This window comes from Heteronotia binoei, chromosome 4 (assembly GCF_032191835.1).
Source record: "Heteronotia binoei isolate CCM8104 ecotype False Entrance Well chromosome 4, APGP_CSIRO_Hbin_v1, whole genome shotgun sequence".
Taxonomy (NCBI): domain Eukaryota; kingdom Metazoa; phylum Chordata; class Lepidosauria; order Squamata; family Gekkonidae; genus Heteronotia; species Heteronotia binoei.
In genome coordinates this window covers 69054397-69078009 of record NC_083226.1, presented here as the reverse complement: position 1 = coordinate 69078009, position 23613 = coordinate 69054397, and the positions used below count along the sequence as shown (strand labels likewise).

The following is a 23613-nucleotide window of genomic DNA, read 5'->3' as shown; positions in this document are numbered from 1 at the left end:
TGCATTTATTTTCTCCACACTTCACCTTAAGGCAAACTTTCAGGCTTCCTTTTTAGAAAATATTGTCTTTGATAGCTAGGAACATAAACTATCCTTGGATAGCGAGTTCCAAAAAACAAACCCAGATTTTTTATATAGTGTAGCTGCCTCTCATGAAGTTGCCTTACACCAAATCAAACTATTTATCTATTAAGCCCAGTGCTGTCTGCTCTGATTGGCAGAAGCTCTTTCAGGGCCACAGGTAGAGGTCTTTCGTATTATCTACTACTAGATTCTTTTAAATGGAGATACTGGAAATTAAAAGTGCAACCTTCTGCACGTGCCCTTCTGCAGATGCTCTAGTGCTTTGCCAGAGCATCTTCCATCTCTCCAGTGGACTGACTTCCTTGTCTTTGATTTCAGCTTATGTGTGGAGTTTGCTTTCATTCCCCCCAAACTGGTTTTGCCTTAGTCTTTTTTACTGAATTTTTTTTTTGTATTAATGAATACTTTTGGCAGGCATGTAAGCAAACCCCATCTGTCTGTTTTCATAGTAAGGGAAACCCTGCAGAATAGGCCCACAAAGCCTTCTGGAATACCATTATATTATCTTACCAAAAAGGAGAAGATTGACAAATAGGGTAGTGACCTTCCTTCTGGTCAACAGGTAGGATCCAATCATTGAGGACAGCCAGTGCTAAAAGAGGCTGCAATCTATCCATTCTTGTACTCAATAAACTCTGAAACTATTAATGGAGCTTCTCCCTCCCCACCCCCCAAAACCTAGTGGCCCTATATTAGAATGAAAAAGAGAGCAAACAGTGGGGAAGTACATATAAGGATAGGGGAACAAGCTTTTAATTTCAATTTTATCCAGAAACAGTCGATTTCTGAAGACTGAAGGAACAGAAATAACTTGTGTCTAACTTTTATTATGTTCAATAATGGAGAATCTTCAAGCAGGCAGATTCCTATGTAATCATAAATCACATAATGTCTCACAGTGCAAGAAACTCTATGAAGCAAGGAGTTTATGAAGCACTTACTGATGATCTTGGAGCATCAGCACCTAATGAATGTATGAACTGGAGACTTGTAAGGGTTACCCAAAGCTTTCTACCCAAACCACGACCTTACTACTGAGTTTGCAAAATTCCTGCAAGACTGACAGGTCTTTTATTTATGTTGCAAAGTTCACCTTAGATCTTAAACAAGCTGTCCATGTTTCCTTACATTTACAACCTATATATGAAGTGCTAGGGTTTTCCACTGAACTAGAAAGATAGACATATTCCACCCCCATTTCACAAGACATTTAACCTAAGTAATAATAATTACAAATGTTAAACTATGCTATAAAGAATGAAAGGATGTAAAACATAAATGTTTCTTTTAAAATAAATTTTGATAAAACAAGCTTTTTAAAAGATAACCTGGAAAATTATATAAGAAATGATGGAATATTTCAACAGATCAACATTTTCTTATACAGACTCATTTATTGTTATTACAGAAAATCAGACAATAATTTCAAATACCTAAAAAAAGAGATCTAAAATTTAACAGTAATAAATACAACCCAATATAAGGCAACACTGATATCTAAACATGTCTATAAAATTACAATTGATTTTAAATTTAAAGCAAAAGGTTAATATAAATATACTATTTAAGAACATTAGACACCTGACTGAAAAGGTCACTGTCACACAGTTATGATCATACAATCCAGTACTATTTCAAGAAAAACAATTTAAATAACTTTTTCTTTTTATTTGTCCTTAAATGTCATTGGTGTTTACTTTTAAACCTGTATTTTAAAACACAATTTTATAACAGTTACTGTAATTTTAATTTTTGTGTGCCTGTCACACTCACAAAGCAGCAACAACATTCAACTGTTGATAATTCAACATTAAAAGCACATTTAACTCTAACTCTCATCATCACTACCACTAATATGACACATGGTCCATTTTCTGTAGGCCTGTCTTTTCTGCAAGCATGGTAAGAGAAGAAAGAAGCAGAAGGGTTAGTTGAAGCTGGCAAGTTAAGTTAGTTCTTTTTAAAAAAATGCAAACAGAAACTTAAAATGAAAGATGAAATGTAACTTTTGAATTGTAGAATGCAGAAAAACTCCAGTTAGTTCAATTATTATCCTGCATTGCACACACCAACATTACTTCAAATTAACTGTTCTGCATCCCTGCTCATATAGCTGTTGAAAGCCCTGCTAATTTTAATGTTAGTTAAAAGCCCTGCTAATTTTAATGTTAGTTAAAAGCAAAGGTGTTGTACATATTACTGTTGATTCATGACTACACTGGACAATGTCTACTGTAACTGCATGTCCTATTTTAGACAAACTGTAGATTAATTTGAAAAATATATGTGGTAATAGAAAACAATTCCACAGAGCTACTTCCTTCCTTGGAATCAAGAGGAAATCCACTAGATATAGAAGAATACACACACGAGGAATGTCCCTTACTCATCAAAAATTGCAGGACTACAGTACCAATTGGACTCTATCAATTTGATTTGTAAATACATCTGAACCTAACATTGTGTGTGAACTGCAACACAATTTCTTTTCAACTTCGTAAGTGATAAGAATGTATGAAATTTGTTATATTTGTTTTTGGGAAATGATGCAGACATACAGAGAATAAATTTCTAAGAATTGTATGTTTGTATTTCAAGAAACCTTTATGCTAATACTGTCACTTTCCTCTGGGTCAAGCAGCTTTCTGCCAAAACTCTGTTACTGGAAAGTGGTCACCCATATTCCACTAAAACAGAGGAATCTTTCTATGAACCTTTTTCTATGTGACTGATTGCTTTACATTTGAAACAGTTTCAGATTTTTCATTGACTCAACAATATGGTTAAAAATAGTAACTTTAAAACAATTTGCAAATTCTTCTGTTCCTACAACAATAGCTGTGATACAATGTTCTTCTGAGCCAAATATTCACAAACCTATCCAAGTCCATGAATTTTAAAGGCATCAATTAGTTCATTTAAGCTGTACGAGTAACAACATATCTGGGATCATAAAAGTACAAAAATGATCACTTTCTGAGTACTATGGTCTTGTTCCAAACAATAAGCACAAAAGAACAATAACCACATGCAAACTCTGAGGTTCATGTACTCCACTCATTTATATTGACTGGTTTGCCTTTCTACAATTACTACACAGAACATGCAATATACTGTGCATATACTGTATTGTAAGGTAGATGTCTGCAGCAATCAAGCATGTGGCAAGCATCTGCAACCAATTGGATATGTTAAAAGGAAAATAGTGAAGGCTGCTTTGTCATCTGACCAGATTCCCAACTGGCTGCATGTTCACCAGAGGAGAAGTGAATTCTGCAGTGTAAACTGTCAACTCTAGCCACTGAAAGAGCAGGAGCCTCTTCTAGTACAGATCACAAGTATGACAATAAACAGTAGACTGAGTCCAAGTGCCCCCTTTTACAGTTCTACACTGATCTAGCTGATCAATAGATTATATTAAAAACATAACATCTGCTATTCTGGATGACTGGTTTTTTTTATTCCCATACCTGCTTGGTCAAAACTCACAAGTCAGTCTTTAAATTCATTTTTTCCTGTCTAACATTTGCTTGAACCCCTTTTTCTTAGAATGCTTTCTTTAAGCATAGATTGCTTAATCCAATTATTATTAGAGCCAATTCTACTTCATATATGTATCTGATATAATTTGCATAACAATACGTAAATACTGAGGTAGGAATTTATCGGCAAATGATGAAGCAGTTGTACAACTCCTCTGGCAAATATCCAATTTTTCACTTCTGAATCTCATGGTCTAAAGCTTTGTGGCAATATTACAAACAGGCTTAATACTAGTACCAAGTTTTATGAATAGTTCTCAATTAAAAGAAAAACCAGTTAACTGTATACTCTTGTGTTAACGTGTACATTTCTTCTGTATCATATCCAAAGTGTGATTTGCACTTAAGGGAGCATTCAAAAAGAAGGTTTACTAGAACTTGTAGACTAAAATGAAAGGACCAGAAATGGAAACAGAGCTCTTGACAAAAGGGTGGATAGTCATTAGATAGACAGCCCTGAGAGACAATCCACAGCAATATGTATGGCATTTTTGTTTTTAAATTGTTCCAGATAAATACTGGTCAACAATAGAGAAGACTAAGAAACATCTTAACATTTTTTTTTGTTTAAGCACACCTCTTTTCATCCTTAAAATTATTTGCTTTTGTTGTTTTTGTTCTTCTTAAGGCTTTTTTGGGTCTATCATAAAGTTAAGGCATCAGAAAACATTCTCAGGTAAGTTTGTTATTGCTTTTATCTCAAACAGAAAATCTAATATTTGTTGGCTCACTTACATCTTATTGTGGCTATTTCTGAAATATATGTGGCTATTTTTGAAATAAATGTTTTTATTGAAAAAGTAGAATTTCAGTTTTTTAAAAACCCTCTAGATGATTCATAACTGTAGGCATGTTTAAATTATCTCCAAGAGAAAATTTTTAAAACTGATTGCAGTGTATATTGAAAATCCTACACACAGGTGAAATCAGAAACAGTGCTGAAATGTTTTATATACCTTCAAATAAAAAGAACAGCTAAATAGTACTAAATATATTTGTATACACATATAGCTAAATTTTTACTTTTTTAAATACAAAGAACTTTCAGCAGATCTAAAAGTGATTATTTGGCCCATATTTCCAATATAAAAATTAAATAAATCATTCAGTCTGTCTCCAATATGCAAAATATATCCATTGCTTTGTGCAGAAGTTTACAGTCTTTTTCATGTGGGACTGGAGCTGGAAGGAAAGAATCCTTAATTTGGATAAGCATGCACAGGGTGGAGAGGACAAGATGTGTTGGCTCAGGGGAGGAGGAGGAGAGAGATGACTGTGGCTCATCCCTGAGATTAAAGAAATTTTATCTAATCTTGGATAATAATAAATACCTGCTGATTAAAACTTTTCATAAGTGATCAAACCTAAAAAATATGCGCTTGGATCTCATAGTAAATCTTGGGACTTCCCGGCCATCCTTGTTCCTCTACAGCCCCCCCCCCCCCCCCATGCTGCCCTTGGGAGACAGGAGATTCCAGGTACAGAATCAGGAGGGAATCAAAGGTCTGCATCAGAGAGGAAATCAGCAAAAATTGCCTTCCTCTTTCTGTCAGGAAATTTTGAGCTGGATACAGCCCACTGTTTTTACTCTGTTCATCAAACAAGCAGATTTGGTATCATACTCATGTAAAGTAAATCCAGAAGTGGTTACAACTATGTATTAAATTATTCCAGAAAACTTAAACAATTCTTCCCAACTGTAGAGAAATAAAGATCTATTCAAAGAAAATAACTGATGATTATTATATCACTTGTTCTTGTGATATTACTTCCTTCACCTGTAACATTTGACTTCCAGCACCATCTCTTAATCTGTATGGTCGAATAACTCCATCTTCATTGAAAAAGCGGGGAGGGCGCAGACTCATGATATCTTCAGATGAATTTGTAGCTCTGAGGGGGGGGAAGGTAAAAGTTTTGCATGGTATTGTATTTCATTAGGAGGCATTTCTCTCTTCAGTTTCTACTAGTCAGTTCAGTGACACTTCATAACACGTAGATTAACTTTCTTAACACACAGTCTAATAGTGATTGTTAGTTTTCCATTAAAAAAAGACTATACTTTAATTATATACACAGGACCTTCAGCATAGATAACTCTTGTGTACACAGGGGATTTTCCACTGAGTCAGCAACATCTGGGATACAGCTATAAATATTTAGACTACATTCTCAAGCTCACAGAGAATACTACCTTCTTGAAATAAGAAGCCCTACATCATTTGTGCAGAAAACCTGTGCTTCAAGAATTCTAGATTGTGCATCTAAGGCTGAATTGTGTAATAAAAGTAATTTCCACGAGCTTTCCACAAAGGCATGTGTGTGAATAATTTTGGTTTTTGCCTTTTCCCCAGGAAGGGATTCTACTTGTACCTGTACAGGTACATCATGTACAATCTGTGCACATGATACATTTCATTGTTCTTTCCCACATGCATTGAATATTTCTCATGTTACAGTCAACACATCTAAAGCTGAATCTGTGATACAAAACCCACATATATCCAGGTACTGTGGCCTGATTTCATTTGTATATCTATAAAGAGTAAAAATTAAAATAGAAGCTTACAATTTACTAAAGACCCATATTCTTAAACTTAAATATTATTCTTCTGCATTTTTTTTAAAAAAATCCTACATACACTTGTGTGCTGGAGTTCTACAAAAAATAAGTCTACTGAATCAAAAGACACTTACCAGATATGGTTAATGTCATTTCAACTATGCTGGCATATGATAAAGTTCTGTCATTCTTGACAGAACTCTAAAAAAATATGAAAAACAAAATCTTTCCACATTTGCAATAAAGACAGAAGAATAAAAACCACCAGAAAGCATATATTAAGTTTCAAATCAATTTACTTAAAATTCAGGATACATTAAAGCAAAGATAAGTTTAAATGGTTTCAGAATTTTTTTAAAAAATCAAAGAGGCACTTATAGTACATTTGTTACTCAATATAAAGAAAATAAGCTAGGCATATGCTGAACAGGGATGGTCATGAACCTAAAAACCACTTTTTTCATTTCAGAGCAGCCTCCAAACTGAATCCCACACTGAGCCAAATGGGCCCCAACTGAACCAGCCTGGGAAGTTTGGTTCCCCATTTCTCCTGGCCAAGAAAGGGGCCAGGGAACATTTGGGAAGGACTTCCCTTCCCCCTTTCTCCTGGCATGGGGATTGCCCTGGAAGGGACTCCCTTTCACTTTTCTCCTGTCTGAAACTCAAAAAAGAGGAAAGAAGAAGAGTTGGTTTTTATACCCAGCTTTTGTCTTACCCATATGAGCCCCAAAGTGGCCTTCTCTTCCTCTCCCCACAACAGACACACTGTGAAGAAGGTGGGACTAAGAGAGTTCTTGAGAGAACTGTGACTGACCCAAGGTCACCCAGCTTGTCTTCATGTGAAGGAGTGGGAAATCAAACCTGATCCTCCAGATTAGAGTCTGCCATACAAGCAGGAGAAACAGAGACAGGATTGCCTGGAAAGAGGTTTTCCATCTCCCTCTCTCCTAACTGTGCAGCTCTCTCCCTACCAGCTCAGCAGTCTTGGGTTCCCTCCTGCAGCCCCTTAAAACTGGGCTGCAAGAGGGAGCCAGACACAGCTGAGCCAACATGGAGAGCCCTCTGAATGGGCTCAGCTGTCTTGGGCTCATGCATGCAAGCTGTTTAAAGGGGCTACACCAGGGAGCTGGCAGCAGCCTCTGGCTCCTTGGCATAGTCCCTTTAAGCTGGCTGCATCAGCAAGCCCAAAACAGCTGGTCCAATGTGGAGAAGGTTCTCCCCGCGGGTGGGGAGATCCACTTAGATCCCCACACACATCATCCTGTCCACAGCTCACTGTGGCAAAGAGAAAGGTGGGAGGGAGCAGAAGGGAGACCCTTCTTTGTTTCAGGAGATTCCTTCTCCTTTTACCTGGCCGCATTGCTAGGAGAGAGGGAGATGGAACACCTCTTCTCTGGTGATCCCATCTCCTTTTCTCATGGCGAGCATAGCCTTTAAATGAGCTGCACAAGGGAGCCCACCGCTGTATTAGCGGGGAAAACTCTTCCTGCCACCCCAGCTAAGGGCTCCCTCATGCAGCCCAGCTGCAGGAGAAAGCTCAAAACCACTGAGCTGGTGAGGAGAGCTTTGTATGAGGGAGCCCGCAGATGTGTCAATGGGGAGAGCTCTCCCCGCCAGCTCTGCTGTCTTGGTCTCCTTCCTACAGCAGCCCACTGTTGAGAAGGCAGGGAGATTTCTTCCCACCTATTAGCTGTTGGTTTAAGTGGCTCCAAGCCATTTAAACCGTGCTTTCTGCTCCCCACGAAAAGCCATGGGGAGCTCAAAGCAGAGTTTAAATGGTTCTGAGCCATTAAAACCTAACAGCAGAGGGGCAGAGAGTTCCCAGCCCTTCAGCTGTTTCTTGAGAAGAGCATAACACAGGAATAAACCCCTATGTTCTGCTCTTCATGAAGTGTCACAAACCACCACAAACTGTCCCCCAAATTTTGTAGAGGTTCGTTGTGGTTTCTCAGTGCATGAACCTCAGTTTGAGAACTCCAAATTGGCCAAAATTCATGATGAATTTTGGTCTGTCAGCTGGTTCATGTCCATCCCTACTGCTGTAATTGCATTACCGAAGATATACACAGAGTCTGCACTTTTTGTAAGAGTACAGGTCTTTATTCTCAAAGCATTCTTACCTTTTAATTACCTGAAGGGTGCTGCTGGCCATGTCTATTATTCCCCCAGTTGGTCTTGCCACTGCTCCCACTAAACCCTTGCCAACACCTTTGAAAAAGCCTGCTGCTCCTTCTTTCTGAGCTCCTGAGAGTTGGAGAGGACCACAGCACACACACATTAACAAAACAATTTGCTACAGCATCCCAATTTGGACATCACAATAAATTTCATCTAGTTTGAATACTTCCTAAGCCAGACTTCCTTGCTTAGAAAGTCTTCGGTCTCAGGGAGTATGGTGGGAACCTGTGAGAAATCCCATTACTGCCACTGGCCCTTGCTTCCTCTTCCCCCCTGCCTTTCTCTACCTCTATACCTGCTTCCTAACTTATTCTTTGGCACTGTTTACTTTCTTGCAGCACTTGTCTAGCTCATGCAGGGATAGTGTCTCCTACTCTCTTTATTGTGGCCAGCTGCCTGATTGTGGGTTGCTAAGCAACTGTCAAAACAGTGGCCAGTAATGTGAGATTTTAAGTAAGGATATTTACAAGCCCCCTCATTTCCTCATCTTTAAATCTCCCCAATAAACCTGGGGTGTATGCCCAAGTTTATAAAAAGATCTATGTACCTGGGCCTAAACTGTGGGTTTATTGTTCTACATATGCAGGAACAGCTTATTATTTGATTTGATTTTAGAAATCATCTCATAGCAAACAGTTTAGACTTACAATTAAAATTCAAGGAAAAAAATGAACATACCTCTTATTGGTTTTGTTACAATCCCTGTTATTCCACTAACAAAACCCTGGGAATTAAAACCAGAAAAAACTCTGATGATTTTATTTCTAAGATGAAGTTTAATTCTTTATTTATTTCAACATTTTAGACTGCTTTTCTCTCCAAAAGGACCCAAAGCGGCTTATAAAAAGAAAATAATTCCAAATTACAAACGAACAAAACAGAAAGCATTCTTTAAATATTCTCTGTGTGAGTTAGTATTATAAATCTAATAATCAGAATCTGTAAAAATAAAAACTGCCTCATATAAAACAACTAAGACTACTTCCATTTATACTCCAGATCCATAAAAATATCACTCTTTCTGGTCACTACTGAGAAGCTATGTGAAAAAATGAATGAAATTTGAAAAAGTGAAAAAACAAACAAACCCTAGCATAGTTAGTGCTCACATCTAGTGCTTAAAGCGATTAAAATATAAATATTTGATTTTAATGTATGGTATTTCTTACAGACATCAAGCCTTTTCCTCCACGTGTAATACCCTCTTTGAGGCCAGTAGGTTGTCTATTCATGGCTTCCCTTCTCTTCTGCTGATAGTCTTCATCCATAGTTATTGCTGCAACACCTTTAGCCATAGCACCAGTTATTCTTGAGGCAGCACCAGCCAATCCCCCTATTACCATAAGAGATTTTATTTCAAAAATTCAAATATTTAAACATTAAAAACCTTGTGAAAATTACCTGGTAAATTTTATCAAAATTTTATCAACATTCAAACCAAATCACTGCTTACCAACAGCACCACCAACTAGGGCTTTAAGTCCCAGTGCCATTCCTTCTACAAATTCTTCTGGACCTTGGATGGCTCCCTGAGAGCAAGAAACGAAATTTTAAAAAATATTCTGAGAGAAAACATAAACCAGTTTACTTAATGCTGACATTTCTAACTGCCCTTTTAACAGGTTGATAGTTTGATAAATAGGAAATTGTGCCTTACATGTTAATTTCTTTGCTTGAACAAGAATCTGTATGTATTATTTATTTCCTGAACTTTCAATAATTTTGAAGACATCTTACACATGCTCTTAAAGCAACAAAACTATTAAGATAACAACAGGATAAGCAGCAAAAAAATCATTGACTGGAATCCTATTAATTGTGAGTATAAACTGCTGAATGGACCTCTCCCACCTTTTTGTTCCCTAGCAATCCCTTAAATTCCTTGAGAAGTCAGTGCTGGTACTGTGGAGCTCATGGATAAAATGCTGTGTGGAGTAAAGTGAGGAATGGAATATCTTGCTGAAATCATCACCACTCTTTCTTGGTTTGATCTGCCATGCTTTGCCTGGTAGCAAGAGGAGAGAGGTGGGGTTGGCTTCCCTCTGTTTTCTGAAGCCTCCTATGCCTTCTGTCAGTTTGTTCAGAAGGCTTTTGCATCCCTCAGCATTGGACTGATTTTGCACTAGGGCTTGTTCTGGGTGGAGAGCCCTTTTCCCCCCAGCGCTTCGTTTTCACAAAAGCTGCAGCAGAACTGTGAGTTGACATGCTGCTTTACTGTGGCAAGCAGAAACCACTTGTAAGAGGACCTTGCTTGCTGCAGGAAGCAGCACACCAATTCGCAGCATCACGGCAGCTTGTTGCAAAATGGAGAAAAATGCCAGGGGCAAAAGGGCTTTCCATCTGGAACAAGCCTAGTGCAAAATCGGTCTTGGTTTCTTGAGTTGTAGGTGGCTGCTGAAGATGGGAGAATATGAAGAAAGAGCTACCACCTTGAGCAAAACCCCAGCCTGCGGGGAGCAATTTGCTCCCACTGGCCAGCAGATCCTGGGCTGACTTCTTCTGCAGCCCAGTTTAAACTGGGCTGCATGAGACGTTAGCACCAAGCTGGTGGGAACACTCTGTTCCCCACCAGCACAGCTGATCCTCTGTCTGTCTTCTGCAGTTTATTTAAAGGGACTGCAGTAGAACCCTGACAAAGCTATTTTCAGATCTACCCAGTAATTCCTGAATATATCCGGGATTTTTTGAGAATTTGTTTCAGTTTCCCTGAGAAAACCCAGATATGTCAGGGATAAAGGAATGGGGAGGGGAGGGAGACAGAGAGAAAGAGATATGCCGGATAAATTTTCCACTCAGGTAGATCCAAATGCACACCCCTAGTAAGGAAGACATGTTGGAAGGCAGTCATCTGCCCACATCAATTCCATTAGCAATCATGATCTTCAATACATTCCCACTGTTATTATATTGCAAAGATGGGGAATATTTTAAATAACCAAATAAAATATATTCCCCCGCCCACTATCCCTGATCTGCAAGATGCACATAATAATGCCAAACTACATTAATATGAATATTGTAACCATTCATGTTATGATAATGTATGTGAAGCAGTTTAAACACTAGAATTTCTAGGCGTTACTATCCTTATAAGCCCTGCCCTACATACCATGGCAACCTATCACTATAAGAAAAAATATCTTCAGCCAAAACAAAAGTGTAATGGTGAAGGATTCTGTATGAATGAAAGGTTTAATTCTTCCATAGCACTGTCATGTGATGAAGTGTGTTTTGAGAGCACACGAAAGCTTACGTTCTGAATAAAACTAAGTTGGTCTTAAAGGTGCAATGGATTCCTATTTTGTTCTACTACTTCAGACCAACACAGCTGCCTACTTGGATCTATCTAATGGATACAATAACTGTATCTGGCACAACTACACTGATCTTTGGTACCTCACATTTATTTTTATATTTCTTAGAATAAAGAGGTTATTTTATTAGAATATATTGTCTGTTCTGCCTTCATTTTATCCTCACAGTCACATTGTGATGTAACAACAGAGACACTGGTTTGGGATTGCTCCATGCATGGCATGGTTAAATGGGGATTTGAAATCAGGTTTTCCAAGTCTTTGTCTGATGCTCTGTAATTATTACAGCAAAACTGGCTCTCAAGTGCTGAATAAATATTTCCATTTGACAAAGCAAAGCAGAAAGGTCTTACAGAAATATTCCAAGGAAAAAGCTGTCTCAAATTAATTCCCCTCTGCAGTGGTTTGAACTCAATACCCATCTATACTGCTTGTAGAATTCCATGCGAAATGGCTAGCAGTTTTCATCCAATACATCTAGCCCTGAGACTTGGCTGACAAAACAAGAAGATAAGCTCACCTGATAAGGTTCATAGAAGAATGCTTCAACTCCTACAGACAAATCTCTTATAAATCCAAATGGATTGCCCAAGACATCAAGGCCAAGAATAAGAACATACATTTGTTTAATTGCCTAAAAGAAAACAATTTTAAAATAAAAATAGTTGAATGTATTTATATGGCAAATACAATTAAAAATTTAAAAAACAGCATACAACTTAAGAGATTCTTAGGCTCCTGTTATACTGTTTATATAGTTAATGTTTTAACTACATGTGTAATTAAAATTAAAAACAAGTATTGTTCACCAAACTGTATAAACTCTATAGTAAATAAATCTAAGTAACAGAAGCATAGAAATTTAAAATCTTTTAAAGATGTGCAACAAACATGGCTTGTTTTCACTTTATGCTGAGTAATATGTAGCTATCTTATCTGGGTTAGTAAGAATGACACAGTGAGACCAGAAACCTCTCATATGACTCCAGCAGCAATTCTGATAATCTGGGATATATTTTTATAAGTATCATAAATTACAGAAGATGCCATCACTGATGCAAATGAATGATTTCTTCACTTGTCATTTAATTTCTGCAAATACTAGATACAAATATTCACAAGATACACAAGATCTATATCAAGGTAATTTGAGACCAGTTCCTTGATTTGCATTCCAAGCCATTGTTCCATAGAGCAAAGCTGAAATGAGGTTATTACAACCAGTGCCATAAACAAATGAGGTTGATCAGAAAGCCTTCCCCCAAACAAAAAAATTGTCTACAAATGTTTCCTTGCAACATCTGGTGAACCTATACTCCCAAGTATTTTCAAGCAGTCTGGGTAATAAATAACAGACTTTGTTTAGGTGCTTTCCTAAAACAATAGATTTATACAAGTATTATTGTCTGGTAGCTCTCTTGACAATTTTGACTCTCTAAACAGCCTGTGAAACAGCCTAAAATTCTGGCTACAATAATAAGATATTAACAAGCAACAACAATTTAATTATTTGCTTGGAAGCAGTTAATTTATTGCTAAGAGAAATAAAAGCAGTTCAAAAATCATTTTAAAGGATTTTACAACCAAATAAAAACTATATTTAATTAGATAAATGCTTTAAAATTGATGTTTTGATCTAGCCATCTGAAGTACTGGGTGAGAATGAGGAATGTACAGTCTCTTTTCAAAATAAATTTTAAAAAATTATAAATTATGATTGAATACAGACAGTTGTCTTAACATGTGAAAAAAATAGAAAAGGGTTTGTTACATGGTAAAAATCCCCAAAAGCACAATATAGAAGATCAAGCAAATGTGTGGCAGCAAATCCTACCACATTGTAAATTGATTGCCAGTGTTCAACTTCTGTTTATATTCTTCTGGCTTAAAAAAGGTAAAGGTAGTCCCCTGCGCAAGCACCAGTCGTTTCTGACTCTGGCAGAGACTGATCAAGAGAAAGATCTTGGGGTCGTGGTAGATAACTCACTGAAAATGTCAAGACAGTGTGAGATTGCAATAAAAAAAGGCCAACGCAATGCTGGGAATTACTAGGAAGGGAACTGAAAACAAGTCAGTCAGTATCATAATGCCCCTGTATAAATTGATGGTGCAGTCTCATTTGGAGTACTGTGTACAATTCTGGTCACCGCACCTCAAAAAAAATATTATAGCATTGGAAAAAGTGCAGAAAAGGGCAACAAGAATGATTAAAGGGTTGGAACACTTTCCCGATGAAGAAAGGTTAAAACTCTTGGGGCTCTTTAGCGAGAAATGTTGACTAACATAATAGAGGTTTTCAAGATTATGCATGGGATAGAGAAGGTAGAGAAACAAATACTTTTCTCCCTTTCTCACAATACAAGAACTCGTGGGCATTCAATGAAATTGGTGAGCAGTCAGGTTAGAACGGATAAAAGGAAGTACTTCTTCACCCAAAGAGTAATATGTGGAATTCACTGCCACAGGAAGTGGTAGCAGCTACAAGCATAGACAGCTTCAAGAGTGGAATGGATAAGCATATGGAGCAGAGATCTATCAGTGGCTATTAGCCACAGCTTAGTGTGGGAACGCTTGGGGCTCTTTAGCTTGGAGAAATGTTGACTGCGGGGTGACATGATAGAGGTTTACAAGATTATGCATGGGATAGAGAAGGTAGAGAAAGTACATTTTTCCCTTTCTCACAATACGAGAACTCGTGGGCATTCAATTAAATTGCTGAGCAGTAGGGTTAGAATGGATAATTCACTCAAAGGGTGATTAACATGTGGAATTCACTGCCACAGAAGGTGGTGGCGGCTACAAGCATAGACAGCTTCAAGAGGAAAATAGATAAGCATATGGAGCAGAGGTCCATCAGTGGCTATTAGCCACAGCGTATTGTTGGAACTCTCTGTCTGGGGCAAGTGATGCTCTGTATTCTTGGTGCTTGAGGGGGTGGGGCACAGTGGAAGGACTTCTAGCCCCACTTGTGGACCTCCTAATGGCACTTGGGGTTTCTTTTTTTTTTGTGGCACAGAGTGTTGGACTGGATGGGCCATTGGCCTCTTATGTTTTTATGTCACATCACAATGTTTTCAAGGCAGACTTTTTATGGGGTGGTTTGCCATTGCCTTCCCCAGTCATCTACACTTTACCCTCAGCAAGCTGGGTACCCATTTTACCAATCTCAGAAGGATAGAAGTCTGAGTCAACCTGGAGGAGGCTACCTGAACCCAGCTTCCACTGGGATCGAACTCAGGTTGTGAGCAGAGCTTGGTCTGCAGCTTTCCACTCTGTGCCACAGGCCTGTCTACTTCTGGCTTACCAGAACCCTTTTGTTGCAATACTAAGTTGGAACAATTTCAGAGTAAATCTCCCTTGAATTGAGCAGGGTTCTGAACAGACTGGCTAAGATTACTCCCTTAGTTATCAGAACAGCCCAACGAACTCATATGAGTCACCAAATATTTGGATATATGACTGCAGAATGAAGGGTACCACTGTCGGTGACAGCACAGCATTTGCTCTTTACTTCAGTCCAGTACAGCCCCACATCATATTCAAGCAATGAAATGCACTGTCCTAGTAACTGATAGATGAAGTGATACGTTCATATTAGCTTATACTAACCTGTTTTGAATAATGCATAATAACAGTCCACTGTAGACCTTGAGTTGTGCAGAAGTGATAGTTGAGCTCAAAGTATGCCAACCTAGAACAAGCAGTCACATACAAGTTATTTATTTATTTATTTATTGACTGCTGTTCTCCTTGAGATTCAAGGTTGACTACACAGTTTAAATCAGTAGGATATGACGCTTAATAAGCAATGCAACTTCAGTAGGATTACAGAACTTTAAAAGAACAAAAAAAAGTATTAGAACCTGTATGTCAAACAATGTAGAAAAACAGTATTACAAAATTGCAGTGGGAGGAGGATAATACATATAGCAACTAGCCCACAGACCCGTTCTTTTATGAAGCCAAAACTAAATATCAACTGTGGAATATTTATTCTAATTAAATTAAAGCAGTATATTCTACATACTTGAGAACAACATCCTGCACATCTGTAAGTGTGGTCCCAATACTCTTCAGCAAGAGATTTAAGGACTGAACTGGAATCAAATCCTTGCGTTTCTCTTCCTTGTTGCTATCTTCTCCTCCACTACTCAGTGAAAAACTTAAATGTAACTAAAAGAAAATAATAAAAAAGCTGGAGAACATTCAGAGTGTCTTAAATATTATCTTTTATTTTTATTACTTATTGTTCAGCAAGCAAACCAGTATATCTGATATTTCTCTCTAATGAAGTATACAGATCATTAACTAATTTGAGAATGTTCTTCTAGTGCATTGGTGGCTAACCCAGGAATAGCTATTTGAATTTGACCTTTCTGGACTGGTGAATCAGGCTATATGTGTCTGGTTGTGACAGAGACTAGCATAAGATTTCCAGAAATAATTGAATTCCAGAAAGAATTGTAACTGAAATCTGCAACTGATGACCCAAAAAGCCCAACCCAGCTCCCCAAATAGTTGTAATGCCACGTAAAAGACAGAAAAAGTGCGCAGCATTTTCAGTAATGGGATTTGGTATTTGCAACTGCCAACTAAAAACCATGAGCTTATGAAATTGTTTTAAAATGTTAATGTAATAAGAGTTCCAAAACAAAACAAACATAAACTTGACAAAGATGCAGGTGAGTAGCTGTGTTGATCTGAAGCAATAGAACAATGTCTGAGTCCAGTGGCACCTTTAAGTCCAACGAAGTTTAATTCTGGGTATAAACTTTTGTGTGCAAGCACACTTCTTCAGATATATAGAAACAGTTTTCCTCAAGTCTTGCCATGAAGGGCTAGTTGGAGTCAAGATGCATAAGTAATTGGGCAATAATTATAACTGAAATTGGATCAAAGCAGTTGTTAATAGCAGCAAATTAGCACACAAATACATGAGCTAACAAACAGATAGGAAAACTAAGTTTGGGTTTAGTTGTGCAATTTAGTTCTTCCTTCTGTTAACTCTTGTATTTGTAGGCTAATTTGTTGCTATTAACAACTGCTTTAATCCAATCTTAGCAATACTTAAAAAGGTAAAGGTAGACCCCTGTGCAAGCACTGAGTCTTTACCGACCCATGGGGTGACATGACATTTTCTTGGCAGACTAGGGGTGGTTTTCCTTCCCCAGTCATCTACACTTTACCCCCAGCAAGCTGGGTACTCATTTTACCGACCTCGGAAGGATGAGTCAACCTTGAGCTGGCTACTTGAACAGCTTCCGTTGGGATCGAACTCAGGTTGTGAGCAGAGCTTGGGCTGCAGTACTGCAGCTTACCACTCTGTGCTACTTACTGCCCAGTTCTTTACATGGACTCCAACTAGCCCTTCCTAGTAACCATCCCTTGACCTATATTTAAGTCTTGAGGAAAACTGTTTCAAGAAGAGTATTTGAAGAAGTGTATATACACACACAAAAGCTTATACCCAGAATTAAATTCTATTGGTCTGGAAGCTGCCACTGGACTCAAACTTTGTTCTATAAGCATGACATGTTAGCCATGCTTCTTAATTAAGTACCATGCTTCTTAATTAAAACACTGAGAAATAAAACTCAGGTTATAAAGTTGATGAACAGCGGCCCTGTGGCACAGAGTGGTAAAGCAGCAGTACTGCAGTACTGTGGTCTGAACTCTCTGCTCACGACCTGAGTTCGATTCCGGTAGAAGTTGGATTCAGGTAGCCGGCCCAAGGTTGACTCAGCCGTCCATCCTTTCGAGGTCGGTAAAATGAGTACCCAGGCTTGCTGGGGGGGAAGTGTAAAAGACTGGGGAAGGCAATGGCAAACCACCCCGTAAAAAAATTCTATCGTGAAAATATGAAAGCAACGTCACCCCAGAGTCGGAAACGACTGGTGCTTGCACTGGGGACCATTCCATTCCTATAAAGTTGATGTTATTCCATATTGCTGATATAATTATATCCAACTCTCAACTTGGGCCTAAATGCAGATCATTAAATCCAAATATCAGAACCATGTACACAGAAGGAAGACTTTCAACAAAAAAGAGGAAAACTCCCAAATTTGCAGCAATTTTTTTTTAAAATGGGAGAGAGACTCAAATACTCCCAAAACAGAGAAACATTATCTAAAGTTGAATGGACAAGAAACAGAACATGGCATGCTGTGATTGGTGTGGATGAAAGAGGTTGATACTGGAGGGGAAGAAGTTAGATTGTAAGGGGAGGATCCTGGACAGCAGAGGAAGAGATGTCTGGAAGGGAAAAGGCAAAAGGAGTCTGGATAAGATGGGTGATGTGGGTGGTATTTGGGCTGCTGTTGCCCCCCCCCCCTTACTGCTGCTGCCTCCTCCTTGCTACTACAAGGAAAACAGACAGCAGCTAGTGAACGAGGGCACTGAGAACTGCAATGTTTGGGCTGCTGCTATTGCTCCCCCCCTTTCTTCCATTTCATCCTCCTAGCTGCCGGGAGGGAAAGAAGAGGGTAACGGGGCACAAAGAGGCTTATGCTGGGAGGAAATCTAGGTATGCACAGCCAGCTTCCAGGTCCCAGCAACTAACACCCCCCAACAACTTATCTAGAGGCAACTAAGCACCAGTAGGGAGGGAGCCTGTGGCTGCCTGGGCTTCTTCTCATCCTAAACACTATTAGTGGTCCGAGCTGCCATCCGTGTATCAGTGTAATAGATTGCAAGCCCTATGCTCTAACAGCACCAGCAATACAAGATTGTCAGGATCTACTACATGCTGACAAGACTGGGCCTCAAGGTGTTGACCAGAAAAAAATAGTTCTTTTTATTTTGTAATGTTTGGCCTGAGGATGATTTCTGGTGATCTGCCTGCACAATGTTTTGTGTCATGCTGTTTAATCTGAACAAAAAATATTACAGGGATTTTATTTTATTTTATTTATTCTAGACTTTGTATCGGCCATTATGGCTGTTTACAGCTACTCTACCATAGAGCCCTGGTCCCTTCCTGAAAACCCTCTGCTAAGTAGCAGACTGGATCTTTCACACTTTTTTCCCTGCCCTGTATAGCAAATTTAACCCAACAATTATTATTTTAGCAGATATCTGCTACTCAGTTTGGAGGTTGGAGGTGCTGGGAAGTAGACCACTCACATACAGCTATCCAACATAAAATTACTAAAATTCAAGCTTGTTCTTGTCTGTATTCTTCAATATCCAAATATAACATTATAACATGAACATACCTTGATTGGAGAAATATGAAAATATTCATACAAGCTGATTTGCGATGTATCAGTTGACGATATATGCTTCAATTCTTCCTGAACAGCTTCCAAATCTTTTTTGAAGAGTTCTATCTGTGAATATTTTAATATTAAATTCGAAACAGTTAAAATTACATAGTAATGGAGTCCAAGCTAATGTAATCTGTGGCCACCAAAGCTCCATCTCATTTATACTGCATTACACTTAATTTAAAGGCTGTTCTATCCTGATTAGAAATGTGAAGGCCCAGAAAAAAAAACTGAACACATTTGTAAAAACTCCCTTGATGAGTGGTTTCCCCCCTCATTTTTCTAAAAAAAATCCTTTGTTTTATAATTAATGAAATAGTTTTAATATGTTTACTAACTCAAAATATAAAGCAGGAAACGTTAAGAATCTAGTTCATTAGATAACCAACTCTTATGTACAATGCATTCATATGGAATGTATTTCAAGGCTATTCTTTGATTTAATTGTGAATTATGTTGGCAACAATTAATTTGCTGTAATGTGCCTGGAGATTAATTGAAGAACTGCAGGCTCCACGTTAGGTTTGCCAAGTCCCCCGTGGTCTCCAGCAGGGAACTTTTTAAGCATGTGCAACACAATGACATCACCCGGAAGTGACATCATCATGCCAGAGAAGCTGTGTGCTGGCCACTCTAGGCATTTCCGGGAAAACTCTATGGTTTCCCTGGACACTCTAGCAATTTTGGGAGGGAAAAACTCTATGGTACCCATTGTACCATAGAGTTCCCCTTCCGAAAGTGCTAGAGCATCCGGGGAAACCATATAGTTTTCCTGGAAATGCCTAGAGCAGCTGGCGCACGGTGTCGCCAGCATGATGACATCACTTCTGGGTGATATCATTGCGCTGGCAACATCGGGGGAGATTCCCCTCACCGGCCCAATGTGGGGTGGCAGGTTGGGAACCTCCAGGACAGGAAAAACCCCGCTCATTTCAAGGGCTTGGCAACCCTACTCCATGTGGAGTTTGGCAACCAAAGAGGAAACATTCAAATAAGGAAAATGAAGCAATCTTGGGGTGGAAAGGAAGTGTATTACAGGCAGGGACTTCATGGGACTGTTTTTGTAGAAATAACAAACTTGCTTTTCTTTACTACAAAATTAGTTTTCTAATTTCAACTTTTATTTTTCTCTAAAAAATTAAAGGACAGAATTTTGCAGCTCTTTCTCTCTAGGATTGGTAACTAAATTATAAGCAATGCATTGTACTGTAAGCATGATGTGAAGGCCAGTTTGGTGTAGTGGATAAGAGAGCCAGTTTGGTGTAGTGGATAAGTATACGGACTCTTATCTGGGAGAACCGGGTTTGATTCCCCACTCCTCCACTTGAACCTGCTGAGATGGCCTTGGGTCAGCCATAGCTTTCATAGAAGCTGTCCTTGAAAGGACAGCTGCTATAAAAGCACTCTCAGCCCCACCTACTTCACAGGGTGTTTGTTGTGGGGGGGGGGAAGGTAGAGGAGATTGCGACCGCTCTGAGACTTTGAGATTCAGGGCATTTTCGCACTGACCTTAATCGGCAGCGACGTCCCTCTTCACCGCGCAGGATCTGCACGGATTTCGCACCAATTGCTGCGGAGCACCTGGAAGAACCGCAAAGTCCCGCGGCTTTTGCGGCGCAAATGGAAACCGCCAAAAACCAGTTTCCATTTGCGCCGCAAAAGCCGCGGGACTTTGCGGCTCTTCCGGGTGCTCCGCAGCAATTGGTGCGAAATCCGTGCAGATCCTGCGCGGTGAAGAGGGACGTCGCTGCCGATTAAGGTCAGTGCGAAAATGCCCTCAGAGTATAGGGCTGGATATAAATCCAAAATCTTCTTGTTATGTCCTGGTTTTTATTTAACAAAATTAAACAATTTTCACAGACCTCTTTTATGTATTCCAGAGTAACTATTCCACACTTTAATTTGACCATCCCCTGCTACTCAATACTTAATATAATGCTTAAAGAAATATAACAAAGGTATTTTTACACTTTTGAAAATGTTTCAGGTATCGAGTTCGCACCTCTTGGTCTTTGGGTACTTCATCAGAAAATGTAAAGAAATCAGCCAGTGCATAAAGAAACCCAAGATCCAATCTGAGATCCATCTCTTGAATCAGGACCTTAAAATACCTGCAAAAGAATATGAAACTGTGATGCTGGAGAAATCTATTTTTAATAAGTCAAAATAGTAAAATACATAAAATGTAGGCATGCCATTAATAAACTTCCTTTCTGATTACAACTAGGATTAGGGTTGCCAGTTCTGTTAGGAACCACCTGGAGATTTTTGGGGGTATAGCCAGAGGACGGAGACATTTGGAGAGGGGTATAATGCCATAGAGTCCACCTTCCATTTTTCCCAAGATGAACAGGCCTCCATCACCTGGAGATCAATTGTAATCCCAGGAGATTTCCAGCTATCACCTGGAGATTAGCAACCGTTTAAGACATGCCTGTGTAGTCAACATAGGATATAGGTTAAAGAAATCAAGGCATTCTGAGAAAGGAACAGTGCTCCAATTTACTCATCCAAAATGGGCAATTTAATCTTGCTGCAATAGCTTTTGCTGACATTAGAAAATTCTTTGTAGCAGAACTTGCTGTAAAGGAAGGACTAGATCAGCCCCAGAGTTTTGTCTTCTTCTCATTACAAAGGCAACATAATTTTTGACACCATAATAAAATTCCCTTTTCAGTTATTTGGCTTTATGGGGGGGAGTCCTAAAATGCATTACTCTGCTCAAAGAGTAATTCTTTGGCAAATGATTCTGTTACTGCAGCTTCCCAAACTGCATGCAAAAGTCACTTCATTATTAGATATACATCTGCTTCAACAATGAAACATGCTTGTAGCAGTATCAGAGAATAATCAGTCAAAGTACACAGCTTGGAAGTACAACACAAGCCAAGTATCACATTTGGATGCAACTAACTTCCCTTAAAAATCAAATATTGCAAGCAGCCATTTGACTTCCCATTATTTACAGCAACATCTTAACCACTTTAAAGAAAAGTACCACAAATTTCAATATGCTTTACTTTCAAGTGAGCAAATTTAGGATTGGATCCTTTTAAAGGTAATGCAATAATATAAAAGACTATGTACCTACTTTATACGAGATATCTGAGAATGTCCTGCAGTTCTCATAACAATACTGACATCAGTAAATGGCTTGGGCTCTATATAAATTCCAGACAAACAGGATTAACACAAATGTAGGATATAACTTCTCTTGAAACATAAGTTACAGTATACAAAACCATAATCATTTGCAAAGGATATAATGGAAAGGTCTGACAAACCAAAGGTCCAAGGGGATAGAGGCATATGGAAGGAAATGAAGCTAACAACTAAAATGTCAAATGCACATCAAAATATACCTTCAAAACGGAATTTAGCAGATGTGCAGTGATTGGACAGTCAAATAAGTTACAGGTGCTATCTGTTCAATAGATAAATTAGTTTCAGATTCCAATTCTATTCTGCCAAAAATATTTCAGATAAAACACAGAACAATTCAATCAAGCATAAACACCATTAAGCCCTTTGATTTCAACAGGATATGTTTACGCTTGTGCTTAACTTTCCTCTTGAAAACCATTGGTCTCAACTTCAGCTGGATCAGTCAAGCTTCCCTAAAGACACTAGCTTGAAATACTGAACTCCTTGTTGCTCCCAACTCAGTTTGGGCTCTTACTTTAAAAACTTACAACTATCTACAGATGTGCACTGTGCCTAACAAGCAAGAGGACAGTTTGGGTCTTTTTAATTAGGCCAGCTTTCGAGAAAAGACAAAAAGGCAGAAGACGTACCAGTCAACATTCACAGATGAGGAAGACTGCAGATTGCTACACTTCAGGAGGAGGCTGATATTCAACTAGTAATGCTTGGACAAACCATTTATTCAAGTGAAACAAAAAAAAAAATCATCTGTTTGTCCAATTATTTTCAGACATGCCAAATTCCAGAACATTTGGGAATCAAGATCCAAACCTACTGACTAAATCTAATTTCCTTCCTAATCTAATTACAAATTATTATTTAAATGGACAATCTTTATTTTGTTTTGTCTAAATTATTAAAAATGCATAGAAAACATAATGCATTAAATGTAATTAACAAACCTGAATCCAAAGTGACGGACTTGGGAGGTTTAATAGGATAAAACACAAAGGGAAATATGGCTCCGGGAATCTGGTTTTGTATCTGATAGGGGTAATAATAGTACAATATGGTGCATGTTAGATGTTCATTTGCAAATGCTTTTGTATTAAAGATTTCACAAAATTTCCTAAATTACAGGTATTGCTGCTTCACAAATTATAACTTCTAAAGCTCCTAAACGTTTCTGTTCCTATTAGCTTTTCTGTTTAATAAAAACTACATACTGAACTTTGGGTCTGATTTTTTAAATTAATTTAACATTCATTATGCCAGCCTCTGATGTTTATAATACTTATATAATTTATTGTTTTTATCATTTGATAATAAGATCATGATTTTAAAAATGCTTCAAAGAGATGCAATTACTGAAGCATTATATTGTCAAGTAAAATTCAAAATTATAGTTTAAAGATTAAATAAAATGCACAGGAAAAAGAAAAGGCTGAACTTCATTATATTTCTTGTTTTGATCTGGTGTCATCCCAAAGATTTTTGAACACTCATTGTTGGTAACTTCT

The 23613-nt window shown here is 38.3% G+C and overlaps 1 protein-coding gene across 2 annotated transcripts in view; it reads right to left on the bottom strand.

The window, feature by feature from the left end:
• Nucleotides 1-23613, bottom strand: part of VPS13A (vacuolar protein sorting 13 homolog A) — a 313415-nt gene that overhangs the window by 25656 nt on the left and 264146 nt on the right. The window contains exons 57-69 of one of the 2 annotated variants that reach the window (XM_060237485.1): nt 23056-23137; nt 22041-22110; nt 20952-21060; nt 18899-19012; nt 15709-15854; nt 15291-15372; nt 12202-12315; nt 9821-9896; nt 9537-9700; nt 9046-9091; nt 8310-8433; nt 5405-5519; nt 1459-1975 (exon numbers count right to left, since the gene is read on the bottom strand). In XM_060237485.1, the coding sequence (XP_060093468.1) occupies nt 1913-1975; nt 5405-5519; nt 8310-8433; nt 9046-9091; nt 9537-9700; nt 9821-9896; nt 12202-12315; nt 15291-15372; nt 15709-15854; nt 18899-19012; nt 20952-21060; nt 22041-22110; nt 23056-23137 (1305 nt within the window). In that variant the 3' untranslated portion in view covers nt 1459-1912. Of the gene's footprint in view, nt 1-1458; nt 1976-5404; nt 5520-8309; nt 8434-9045; nt 9092-9536; nt 9701-9820; nt 9897-12201; nt 12316-15290; nt 15373-15708; nt 15855-18898; nt 19013-20951; nt 21061-22040; nt 22111-23055; nt 23138-23613 lie in introns of those variants that run through there. The other variant, XM_060237484.1, reaches the window with a different exon arrangement.